Source organism: Gastrolobium bilobum, unplaced genomic scaffold (genome assembly GCF_033153095.1).
Source record: "Gastrolobium bilobum isolate Gb01-03AN ecotype WA unplaced genomic scaffold, APGP_CSIRO_Gbil_v1 utg18939, whole genome shotgun sequence".
Classification (NCBI taxonomy): Eukaryota; Viridiplantae; Streptophyta; class Magnoliopsida; order Fabales; family Fabaceae; genus Gastrolobium; species Gastrolobium bilobum.
The window spans coordinates 90623-104309 of record NW_026895595.1 but is presented as its reverse complement, the minus strand read 5'-3'; the positions used below and the strand labels follow the sequence as shown (position 1 = coordinate 104309).

General features: G+C 32.1%; 1 protein-coding gene across 1 annotated transcript; it reads left to right on the top strand.

Annotated features, from left to right (window-relative positions):
- Positions 1 to 8757: 8757 nt before the first annotated feature.
- Positions 8758 to 11675, top strand: LOC133318531 (receptor-like protein kinase THESEUS 1). The gene is made up of 2 exons (XM_061520535.1): positions 8758 to 8854; positions 9066 to 11675. Exon 2 carries the CDS (start codon positions 9149 to 9151, stop codon positions 11672 to 11674), a length of 2526 nt encoding a protein of 841 aa, XP_061376519.1. The 5' UTR covers positions 8758 to 8854; positions 9066 to 9148; the 3' UTR covers position 11675.
- Positions 11676 to 13687: the final 2012 nt, after the last annotated feature.

The following is a 13687-nucleotide window of genomic DNA, read 5'->3' as shown; positions in this document are numbered from 1 at the left end:
CAACTAATTTATCTTTTTAATAACTAATTAATAATAAACACAGTAAACATATTTGATAACAATAATAATAATACTGTATTATTGATAAAAAAACTGCTAATAATATAGTTAGCTATTATATATAGAAATCATTTGTATCATATTATAATTTAACAAGTGAAATTAGTCATGATAATTGGGTATTCGTGAAATTAATAAAGAAATGAGAAGGAAATTTTTATAAATTATGAAGGCTCATATCCAAATATATAAAATTCTTATGGGTTTAAAAGGGTATACATCCCAATCCTCATTACATCCCTAAAATAGAGACCTAACCACACTCGCAAGTCGCAATCCCTCATTACAAATGCAGCTTATTTGATTCGTAAGATTATACTTCCTACTTTTTTGCATTACTTACTGGGATCTAGATAGAGCTTTTGGGCTTAAAAACTAGTTGTAGAGTTTCCGTATTCTTGACATGGGCCTGAGACCCAAATCACAAATTACATCCCAATTCGGATGAAAAAAATGTTTGGGTCCAGCCCGGAATTATGGGCATGCTCCAAGATTTACTGTTTATTTTGCTTAGTTTATAATCAAAGATTTATTGAAAAAATTAAAAATTAAATTTATTCCACCAAAATTAGACAAAACCATTCATGCTATCAATGTAAAAATAGAGAACTCTATAAAAAAATAGAGAAAAGAACGACGGTTTTGAGAGTCAATGTACCGGAGAAAAGAGAATGATTAATAGATGATTAGGGTTATGAATGTCAATAATGTACTACATGGCTCTCTCTTTTTTTAAATCATATTCACAATTAAATTAAATATAAAAAAGTAAAACATACAAATAATGGTCAAGGGCAGGCCAGTGATTATAAACTACAAAAGAAATAAATGGCCAAGGCTAGAAATAATAACCAGATAGAAATTAGGCCAAGAATTTCAAAGTGCAATAAACATAGGGGTTTATTAGTCTCAAATAACATGAAAACAAAAACTTGTTCATGCACGCTCAATCAAAAGCATGACCCACCAGGTGAGAGAAAAAGAAAAAGAAAAAAAGAGAGTATCGATGTGAGAGTAGGAGATAGTGTGATTTTCCTGTTACTTGAGATAAATAAAATCCATAAACATATAATCTTATATCATTAAGCTTATAAGTCTTTCAATTTACATGGTTGTCACTTAATTGATTCCTAATTAATATTAACATAGATCACTTACACTTGAATTTTCAACATTCATCAATTTGCATATTAGACACCATACTTTGTTTCACATTGAAAAATATGAATTTTAGATTTTTGAATGTTTATTTTCTCCTATATATGTGTATTTGCTATTATTAGGCTTAATTTTAGTAAAAAGAAAACTGCAAAGAGGTAAATGTCATGGTCATGGGTGACGAGCCTCACACGGTGGGTCATGGTAACGGTAGCGCACTATTCGTTGACGTGTGACTTGGGAGTTGAGAAGACAAAGTAGTTATTAATGCATTAACAAAAAAAAACAAAAAAGAAAGAAAGAAAGAAAAGAGTAGTAACCCTTAAAAGGGAAAGGAATCATCGCCTTCATTCACGGACACGGCCTCAAAGTCAAAGTCCTGCACAAGTGATGCTGTCTACGATGGTTGTTGTTATGTCCACGTAAATTAAAAAACTATTAAATAAAATGAAATTCAATAGAAATATTTCGACTCAACATTCTCACACCCACAATTTGGATTGCACGACCTGAAATTATTTTGTTTTTAATTTTTTTAGTGATTAAAAATAAATTTTATTGATTGACACACATAAAATATATTAGAAGGTAAGAATGCGAGATATACGATAATATTAAAACTGTTAAGAAATGCTAAATATAGATAAATGACACGGATTCACAATATTAAAGTTCCCTTGATTTTAAAAGGAAATTTGCTTAAGAATCATGATAGTAAAATGCTAAACGAATCATGAAGCAACTATTAGAAGATAATATTATTGTTGTTTTTTAAAAGAAAAATCATAGAAATTTTCATTATATTGAATAATTTTCATTATATTGAATAATTTTTGTACTATGATTAAATTATTCTACTTATGTACCCAAAAATAAAATAAAAATTATTCTACTTAAGTCAAACACCTTTAATAATATTGAGGTTGCCAAATGTATAATTACTATGCATTCACCAAATGACAAAAGCTGTCATAAATATAAGAGAGTCATATTTTTCTCTACTAGAAATGAATATATCAAAATCTAGAGTTTTATGCCACCTACAAATTGAAAGTTTCAATAATTCTATCTGATAACAGTTTTATAAGGTTGTTATAATTTTATCACTTTGGTATCTTCATTGTACATTTTTTGCATCATTATATAGTTTTGCTGTGTTTAGAAACTTCATATATGTATGAATTTTTCGTAAAAAATTTTACAAATATATATTTTGTGCAAGTGTTTTTCGGAACAGATAAATATAAAAGTTTTGCCTTAATTTTATAACTAAGAAAGATTTTGGGTAAAATGCTTACATTTCTATGAAAATTAAACACTTGATTTTTTGAAACTTCATTTCCCTTTGATTCGCTCGTGAAATTTTCGGAACAGATTGTTTTAACTTTTAAGTACTTAAAACAACTTCATTTTGTGTGCATGAAGTTTATAAGCGTCATGTTTATTAAAAACTAGATAAAAGAATACCATATTTTTTAGCGTTTAATTTTAATTCATTATAAAAAATTTATATACTGTTATATAATGTATTGTTATATTATTTAATGAGTTTAATGATTTATATTTATTAAACTTATTAAATGATATAACAAGACATGATTATAAAAAAATTTAACATAACCATATAATAACAGTACAAATTACAAAAGCTAAAATGTTGTAAGTTTAAATCATAAGACAATATATGAAATGACACCAAATAATAATGGGGAAATCATACTCTAATGCAATAGGAGAGCAAAAAATTTTCCTACACAAATTCGTTTTCCGTGTCAATTAATTTTTCTTTTCTTTTATAATATAAAATATTGGACCCACATTTAATTTGTCTCTACTTTTGTTCTCTCATGTTTTCATTATGGGTGTTCGCGGTCTGGATTGGATCGGTTTTAGAAGCAAAAATCATCTGATCCAATCCCTTCGGTTTGATCATATAATCATCCATTCGGTTTTTATTTTTTTTCAAATCCGATCCGATCTAATCCAATTTTTTCGGTTTGGATTGGATCGGTTTTCGGTTTTTTGAAAATCCTAAAATTTATTTCATGATTATTGTGCAAATAACATATTTTGTATATATTAGTTTTGTAAAAAAAAAATTTGAAATACAAAAGCATTAGTAAACTTTAATATAATTTTTTTAATTTTGGCAATGAGATATGAAGCTCTACAAAGATAAAATTTTGTGAGATATGACTAAATTTTTTCTTGGGTTTAGTTGATGGGTTAATGGGTCTTGAGTTTAGAAATTTTTAGGCTATGATTAAAGAAATACCCAAGTAAGTAGAGAGAAATTAATATATTGGATCGGTTTGGATTGGATTGGTTTTCATCAACCCATCCAAAAACCGATCCAATCCAATTAAAATTTGCGGTTTTTAATCGGTTTTCGATTTTCCGGTTTTCGATTTATTCGGTTTGAATCGGTTTGGATCGGTTGATGAATACCCCTAATTTTCATGCAACATAAAAAAACATGAACCCATAATAATAATACTAAAAAAACATGAATTTGACCAAAAAAATTAAAATAAATCCAAATACAGTTTTCAACCCAGAGTTTGGTTAAAGTGACTTTAATACCATACATATATGCTATAACAATGTGGTATAAGAACTGAAGTCGTCGTCAATCCAAGATTGGATTTGACCGAAACCACATCCATACGAAAAAGGAAGTTCTATGCGAAACATATACAACAAAATCACGAGTTGGATATGATTCCACTAAAATAAAAAATTCCATTTTAAATAAAAATAAATTATCTCAGTTGTGGATTTATTTAATAAATAAATAAAGGAATTTACATGCAACATGATAACAAAAAGGTTTTTATTCACACAACAATTTGTGGGGTTCGCATTTTTTGAAGCAAAATAAAAATAAAAATTACGGCACAAAAAACAAATTTATATAACATAACACAATCACTTTTCCTACGACATAACTTTTATAAAACCCATAAATAAATGGGTGAATTCAAATTAATTTATAATTTGTTATGCCATCACTCTTTTAATTTTGAGAAAACTTCAAAAACCCTCTTATAACTTTTCTCATAATCATTTACTTCTTTTCTAAAATTTTGAATCATTTATTTTCCTGACTTAAAGTTTTTTATCACTTGGGTGTAAGTGATAAAAAAAATCTAAATAAGAGTGTAAATGATTCAAAAAAATTGTGAGAGGGGTAAGTGATAATTAAGAAAACTCATATGGGGTTTTTTGAAATTTTTCCTTTAATTTTTTTTAGATTATTTTCTTTCGCTTATAAAGTAAGGGTTATGTTTATCTCATTTTATATGAGATAAATAACTTTCCTACACACACAAAAAAGATTGGGTTCCACCACTCTTTTTTCTCTCTTCTCTTACATGTGGATCCCACTTATACTTTTATTTTTACAACATGAAATAATTTTTTTCCTATATCATAAGAAAAATATATCCCATAAAGTAAACCCTAAGGGGGCGTTTGGTTCAGGAATTTTTTTTGGAATAATAGGGAAATGAGATAGATAAAGAAATGATTGGAAAGATAGATAAAGTGAGATAGGTAGAAAAATGTAAAAAAAAAGTTGTTTGGTGGGGAAAAAATTTACTGGAAAAATTAGATAACTTTATGAAATCAACAGTGCATTAAAAGCCAGATAACCGGTTTTCCGAAAAATCTCACCTTCAAATTGGGTTTCTAAACAGTGCGGATATCTATGTTTCTCATAAATCCAGACAAATTGGATAGATGAGTTTTTGGTGAAAAACGTTGAAACAAACATGATATTTCTAAAAGCCATACTTGAGAAAGATAGATATCCGCTGAAAAGCTCCTAACCAAACACCACCTAAAACCAAAATCCGTGCTGCTGCACAAAGTTGTTTTCGCTTTCTTGAATGAGATCCATCGGGATCGGAGATTATTTCAACATCAAAATTTTTATTTCTTTATTTTATATCTTCTTTTTATGAAAATAAAGAGAAAATGTCATTTTCATATCAAATTTTTTTACACTTTCTTCTTATTTTTTTTTTATGAGACAAAAGGAATAGAGACATACATATTTCCCTTTAACATAAAAATGTTAATTAGATTGCATGACTTATCCTTGGAAATAGGTTACACAAGGTATTTTGAAGGTAAGGTTATAAAGTTGAGATATTTTATTCTAGGAGAAAATAGATTAGAAATAAAGAAATGGGACTATAGAATATACTCACGTACAGAAGGTGTAATATAAATATTTAGTCTTATAGAATATTAGATAGCGACGTTAGCGTTCGATGGTGAGGCCATGTGCTCCAACGCGGCGGTTATTTAAAAATGTCATGGCATTTAAGTACAATCATATAATTATTTTTGGAAAATGCTTATACATGTATCCACAGTCAAATATTCTCACATTTTGTAAACTAAAAATTATTACACACACATTAATCACTAGGCCAATTAATAAAAAAGCTTTTCTTCATTTCAATCTCATTTTCTTTTCTTTTACATATTGTTCTGGATAGTCTACTCACATGGGCTCAACCGTTAGACCCAGCCTAAAGAGTCCTCTTCTAGAAGGCAACTTAGGGTTTCCCCTCTTCCCCATGCACACCAGCTGCCCCTACACAAGGGCAGGGGTTCAACATGCCTAGTTTGAAAAGGCTAGGCTGACTAGGTTGACTAGGGCTCTTGCTCTAAATACCCCACCTCACATTGAGGGACAGGACCTCTTCTTCTCCACTTAGCCTCTAGGGCTGTGATCATGGAGAGCCATCTTAGTCACTTCCACATCCCCCCCTTTATGCACCATGGGAAGCTCCACTAGTGCTTGGTCTCTACCATTACCACTATGAACACTCCCTATATCAACATACTTCACCCTCACATGAGACATCTATGTATCAGTTTGAGTACACATATTATCTTTTATGATTCACACATTGATCTAAAGTATTATATTTTATTTATAAAAGTTATCTAGCAGGATAATTTTATTTTTTTCTTAAACATTTTCCTTTCGTTTATGAGTACTGCTACTAAGCACGGAACAACTCCGAGAAGCTGGAAAAAAGGTGTGTTATTTTAAATGACATATTTTATATCTTTTCATTCTTATAAAAAAGTAAGACTCACATTTAAAAAAAAAAATCACTCATTTTCTCTCCTATAATTTATCTCTTTCTTTCATTTAACATGACATAACTTTATGTAGTTTAAAATGCTACACACTTTACCTTTAAAACAAAAATGAGTCCCACTTGTCGGTGGAATATATCAATATTGGACCTACCGTTTTATGCGTATCTGGTCTCATTTGTCACAAAATTTATACGGACAGCATATTATTTTCTTTCATTTATTATAGTAGGAAGCAATTTTTTTTTTCAAAAAATAAAACTTTCTTTCTAATGTAGTTAGCCTGTCATGTAAAATATAAATGAATACATTTATCATGTAATTATTATTATAATTACGGTATTTATCAACATGACAAGATTCACAGCACATAGCTAGTAATATTATTAAAATTGTACAATTGCAATAAAATAAAATTAAAATCCTAATTAAATCATGCTATGACTATGGCCAATATTAAAAGTTACTCATTCAAACAATCCAATGTGATAAACTAAGCGAAATGGACATTCATTCAATTTGTCCCGAATGTTTGTAACGTCCAATGGCACTTAGCTTCCATCAAAAGAGAAAATAGACATAACTCCCATGATTTGATCACTAAAACTCCTGTTATCCTATCAGTGTCTTAGATAAAATTACTTTATTAAAAATCTACATGTTATGTCATTTGAAAGTTCACATTTTGTGGTTTTTTTAATCAAATTTTATATGAGGTAATAAAATTATTAAGCTCCCTTTTATCTAGCAGTTTTAATGATTTGACTAAGAAAAACTAATACCTACTTTGTGATCATGTGTAGGTTTTTTTTATCATTTTTTCTACTATCAATCCACTATTATTCTAATTATTATTGGATCAAATTGTTTTAGCAAAAAATGGGCTGAAGAGAGCCAAAAAAGTTACTGAAAATTTTGATTCAATAATAATTACAGTGATAGTAGATTAGTAATAAAAAAATAATTGTATGAATATCCTACCTCATAAAATATATTAATACATTAATTTTTTTTAAAAGATATAACTTTGTTTCATTCTAAATCTTAACCGTTAATTTTCATTAATCAACAATTATAATTTATTGCGAATAATAAATTATAACTATTAATTGACGAAAATTAACAGTTATGATCTAAAAGGACATAAAATAATATTCTTTAAAAATAGTAGAAAATGTGTGTCATTTTAATGACACACCTTACATATTTTCACTCTCGTAAAGATGTGAGATTTATATTTTTTAAACTTTTTCTCTTTACTCTCTCCCATGATTTATCTCTTTCTATCACTTAAAATGATACAACTTTATATCCTTTAAAATAATATATACTTTTTCTATAAAAAAATAATAATATATACTTTTCTCTTAAAAATATAAATGTGTCATTTTAAATATAACTATTTATTTTCGTCAATCAATTTATTTAATTAATTTCTAAAACTTTCCAGAAGGATGAATGGGTGGATGTCACTACAGATTTACCAGGCTTACCGTCAGATAATGAAAGAGACATTTTTTTTTGGTAGAATGAGACAATTTCAAAATAATATTAAAAAAAAGACAGTAAAAAAACAAATTTGAGGAGTAGTTACTCTGAATGAAGATTAATATTTATGAAATAATTTTATCTTTTACATGTATATATATAAATAAGTGAAGCTATATTTTTTTTTTTATCTTTTTTTCATATAGCTCTACCTCAATTTCATCTCACATATTTTTATATATATATAAAGGGGAAAAAATCTCTTTTCAATTTTTTATTTGTAAATTACATTATGTACTCTTAAAAATACATAGTATAACCTAGTATATTTTCGAGAGTACGTGATATAATTTATAAAAATTTATAAATATAATCCTCTCCGTATAAAAAAAACTCCTAAACATTAATCACCTGAAATAAACCTTTTAACCATTGTGAAAAGCTAACTATGTTCAGGGATGTGTCTTGAATGATACTAACCCCTGCCCCTTCTGTGTCTTGAAGCCGCGTTAAAGCGGGTCCCATGTAACCCAGAGCATCAACTTTTTCCCTTCCAACCTCCAAGCCACGTTGTTCTTAATTATTTTTGTTTCCCTTTTAAACTTTTAAAAAATAATAATATTCTGTAAAATATAACCTTTTTAGAGTTGTAAGCCTCAAAGATTCTGAATTTTGAAAATCCCACCACAAAATCTTCAGGAAACAGCTGGTTTTATGTGACTAGAAGCAACTTATTGTAAGGGTTTGAACTTTGTGAAGTTTCATAAACTTTTTTATTTTATTTTGTGGGGTCCTCTTTTTTTCCCATGTAAATGACAGCCTAATCAACAGCCTGGCCTGGAAAAGGGTGTTTGCATTGCAGCCACACTAAAAAGCTCACAACTTGATGTGATTTCAGTTATGGGATTCACGTAATCTAAACTGGGTCTCATTCTGTTTCAGATTTTCTTTCATCACTGTTCACTTTTGTAGCAGGTTATTCACATTTTGCTTCCTCCACATCCACAACCTAAAAAGAAAAGAAAAGGTAATACTCCAATATAACTCCCTCTTTTGAATGTACTTGCGTCACATAATTCTAGCTAACTAGATTTAAGACCCTTGTTGGGAGCAAAGTGTTGTGTGTTTTTGTGTTGTGTTCTGAGTACTGACGTTAGAATCATGGTATTTTGTCTGTTGCTTGTAACAGAAATGTCTGGTTTTGTGCATTGAATTTGATAGATCCGAGGTTGGTGCAGGTTTTTTTTTTGTGTGGCTTGGGATTGGAAGTTAAGGGTGTTGCTTACAATCTGTTAATGGATTGGTGAAGACTAGGGAAACTATGATGGTGATGATGAAACTTGGAAAGTGGGTTTCCTTTGTTTTTGTTGCTTTTATGTTTTTGGTGAATGGGTCGTTTGCCGCATATACTCCTTCTGATAATTATCTAATAGCTTGTGGTTCCTCCCAAAACATCACCTTCCAAGATCGAACTTTTGTTCCTGATTCACAGCATTCTTCACTTGTGTTGAAAACCGGGAATTCTATTGTTGCTAGTTCCAATTCTAGTGTCCCATTCCCAATCTACCAATCAGCTAGGATTTTCACTGAGAAAGCTTCTTATAGATTTGAAATTGAGCAAGGTCGGCACTGGGTTAGGCTATATTTTTCTCCTCTTTCCAACTCTGGCCATAATTTGAGTTCTGCTGTTTTAACAGTGGTTACTGATGATTTTGTTCTCTTGAGAAACTTCACATTTAAGAACTACAATGGTTCTTATATGTTCCGGGAGTATGCCATCAATGTTACCTCTGAAACCTTGACTGTTACCTTCATTCCTTCAAATGGTTCAGTTGCCTTTGTTAATGCAATTGAAGTTGTGTCAATGCCAGATGACTTGTTTGTTGATCAGGCATATGCTCTTAACCCATCAGCCCCATTCAGTGGCCTTTCTGAACTTGCTTTTGAAACTGTTTACCGTTTAAACATAGGAGGTCCCTTGCTCACTGCCCAAAATGATACCCTTGGAAGGAATTGGGAGAATGATCTGAAATACCTCCATGTGAACAGCTCAGTTATTGATGTGTCAGTCAACCCTTCCAGCATTAAGTATCGGGCAGGTGTTACGCCGCAGACTGCCCCGAATTGGGTCTATTCCACGGCTGAAGCAATGGGGGATGCAAATGTTGCCAATTCAAATTTCAACATTACTTGGGTCTTTACTGTGGATCCAAACTTCTCCTATTTTATTCGGGTGCACTTTTGTGATATTATTAGCATGTCACTCAACACTTTAGTGTTCAATTTATTCATAAATTCTGACATTGCTCTTGGAAGCCTTGACCTCTCATCCATAACTGGGGATTTGGCTGTGCCTTACTATAAGGACTTTGTTTCCAATGCTTCAGCAGACACTTTGACAATAAGTGTTGGTCCTGATACAATGGCAGACATCACAAATGCCTCCATGAATGGACTGGAGATAATGAAAATCAGCAATGCATTGAAGAGCTTGGATGGACTTTCTTCAGTTGAGACTCTCCTTCCTAGTTCTTCATCAAACAAGAACATGGTAGGAATAATAGTTGGTTCTGTTGTTGGGGCTGTGGTTGCCATAGCTTTGGTTGGTTTGTGTTATTGCTGCTTGTTGAGATGCAAGTCAAAGTCTACTCAACAAGGCCATACATGGCTTCCTTTACCTTTATACGGAAACTCCCAGACCATGACAAAAATGTCAACAACTTCGCAGAAGAGTGGAACTGCAAGCTGCATTTCTTTAGCTTCATCAAACCATGGACGGTTCTTAACTTTCCAAGAAATCCTAGATGCAACCAACAAATTTGATGAGAAGCTGCTTCTTGGCGTTGGTGGTTTTGGCAGGGTTTATAAAGGAACACTTGAAGATGGAACCAATGTAGCTGTTAAAAGGGGGAACCCTAGATCTGAACAAGGTCTTGCTGAATTCCGAACAGAAATTGAAATGTTATCCAAGCTTCGCCATCGTCATCTTGTGTCTCTCATTGGTTATTGTGATGAGAGGTCGGAAATGATTCTTGTGTATGAATACATGGCTAATGGACCCCTCAGGAGTCATTTGTATGGAACAGACCTACCACCTCTATCGTGGAAGCAGAGGCTTGAAATTTGCATTGGAGCAGCAAGAGGTCTTCATTATCTCCACACTGGTGCATCTCAAAGCATAATTCACCGAGATGTAAAGACAACAAACATCCTCTTAGATGATAACTTTGTTGCTAAAGTTGCTGACTTTGGCCTTTCCAAAACTGGTCCTGCTCTTGATCAGACACATGTGAGCACTGCTGTTAAAGGTAGTTTTGGTTATCTTGATCCTGAATACTTCAGAAGGCAACAACTTACGGAGAAATCGGATGTTTATTCATTTGGAGTAGTTTTAATGGAAGTGTTGTGCACAAGACCAGCCTTGAACCCTGTCCTTCCTAGGGAGCAGGTTAATATAGCTGAGTGGGCAATGAGCTGGCAGAAAAAAGGGATGCTTGATCAAATCATGGATCAAAATCTGGTAGGGATTGTCAATCCTGCTTCTCTTAAGAAGTTTGGAGAGACAGCTGAGAAATGCTTGGCTGAGTATGGAGTGGATAGGCCATCTATGGGAGATGTTTTGTGGAATCTTGAATATGCTTTGCAGCTCCAAGAGACCTCATCAGCACTTATGGAACCTGAAGATAACAGCACAAACCACATTACTGGGATTCAGTTAACTCGTCTCGAGCCGTTTGATAACAGTGTGAGTATGATTGATGGGGTAAACTCTGCCACGGATGATGATGCAGAAGATGCTGCTACAAGTGCAGTGTTCTCCCAATTGGTAAATCCTCGTGGAAGATGAGTCCTTGATTCTGGCCATAGGCCATTAAGTACAGTGGCTGTTCTGGCCTTGGACTAATTGAAAAGTCCTGATTGATGAATGATGGTTATTTTCCATTTTGTTATTGCTTTTGTAAACCATTTTTTTTTTTTTTACCAGTAAGCAAGTCACTATGTAATTTAGTTGAGTGGTACTTATGTGTGCCAATTAGCTGGGTAGAAATTTTATGTAATGTACCCATAAGTTTCTGTTGTACTTTGTATAAGTGAATTAGGAGTTCAGCTCCACTAGTTGTTCTTACACGTTAAATAAAAGTTCTTTAGAAAATGACTAAACTATACAGCTAGTAAGGTACTGCTTCGGATAAATTGACTTGATTTCCTTTCCCCGTTTTTAGTAATTCTCGATCGAGAATCTGTTCTGCTCTTTTCATATGGCTGCTAAATAGACTTATTTAAAACACTGAATTTATTGTGTAAATATGTAAGTATGATACCGGTGAGAGAAATGTGATATAAAATATAAGAATATTGATGTGTTTTCACCTAACAATTTAAGCTATTGGGTTGAATTAGTATTTTATATAATATCTTTTTAGCATAGGTAGGTGGGGCTTGTGCATTGTCTACCCTTCAAATCCAATGGACTCTTTTATGAATGGGCGTGTTAAAGAAATATGATATAAAATATAAGACCATTAATGTGTCTTTACTTAATAGCTTAAGCTTTTGGATTGTGTGCTTTAACCCAATAAATTGAAATTGATGAAAACTATTGTAAGATGTAAAACAAAGAGTTTATTGAATTGATATATTCGATTTACACTTATAGGAGATATTTATACAAGAGTAAATGAGAAAAAATAGATAAGAATGACTCGGCAATGAGTCATCAGTCCTATCCTAAAATTCAAAATTCAAAATCCTATTAAAGAAAAAATTAAACACTAATTAATAGGAAACAAAAGCGGAAAGATTTGAAACTAATTTCCTACGCTCCCCTTAAGTTGGGAGGTAAATGTTGATCATTCCCAACTTGCCAATCAAGTCTTCAAAGGCTGGACTATGTAGGCCCTTAGTGAGGATATCTGCAGTCTGCTCTTTGGTAGGAATATACATTATACTTACACTTCTATCATCTAATTTTTCTTTGACAAAGTGGCGATCAACTTCCACATGCTTTGTTCGATCATGGTGAACTTCAATGCTAACAGTTGCCTTGTTGTCACAATATAGTTTTTGTAAAGAACTAATTCAACCCAAAAGCTTAAGCTATTGGGTGAGGCTACATTAATGATTTTATATATCTCAACACGCCCCCTCACACGAGAGCCCATTGGGCTTGAAGAGTGGACAATGCACAAGCCCACCTACCTATGCGAAGAAAGAAATTCCACTAGAAAGAAAGTGGGAGGCGGTGAGGATCGAACCCGGTACACTGAGGCTCAGATACCATGTAAAGAACCAATTCAACCCAAAAACTTAAGCTATTGGGTGAGGCTACATTAATGGTTTTATATATCTCAACAGTTTTATTAGTAGGGAATATAAAATCTTCAATTCTTCAAGAAGCCTTCTCAACTAGATTCCCTCACAAACTCCATGAGCTAAAGCTCGAAATTCTACTTCAGCATTACTTCTTGCGACTAATGTTTGTTTTTTGCTTCTCCAAGTTACAAGATTTTCCCGCACATAGGTGCAATAGCTTGAGGTAGATCTCATGTCCACTGATGAACCTGTCCAATCTGCATTAATGTAGATTTCAATTATCATATTATACCTTTTCTAAAGAATAATCCTCTGTCTGGAGTGTTCTTAAGGTATCTAAGCATCCTATAGACTGCAATTAGATGTTTCTCCTTGGGTGAGTGCATGAATTGACTAATCATACTCACCGCAAAGGCAATGTCAGGTCGCGTGTGGGATAAGTAAATTAGTTTGCCAGCCAATCTCTGATATTGCTCTTTGTCCATCTCGTTCCCATCTTCAATACCTAACTTGGTGTTAGGTTCCACATGCGTCTCGGCAGGATTAC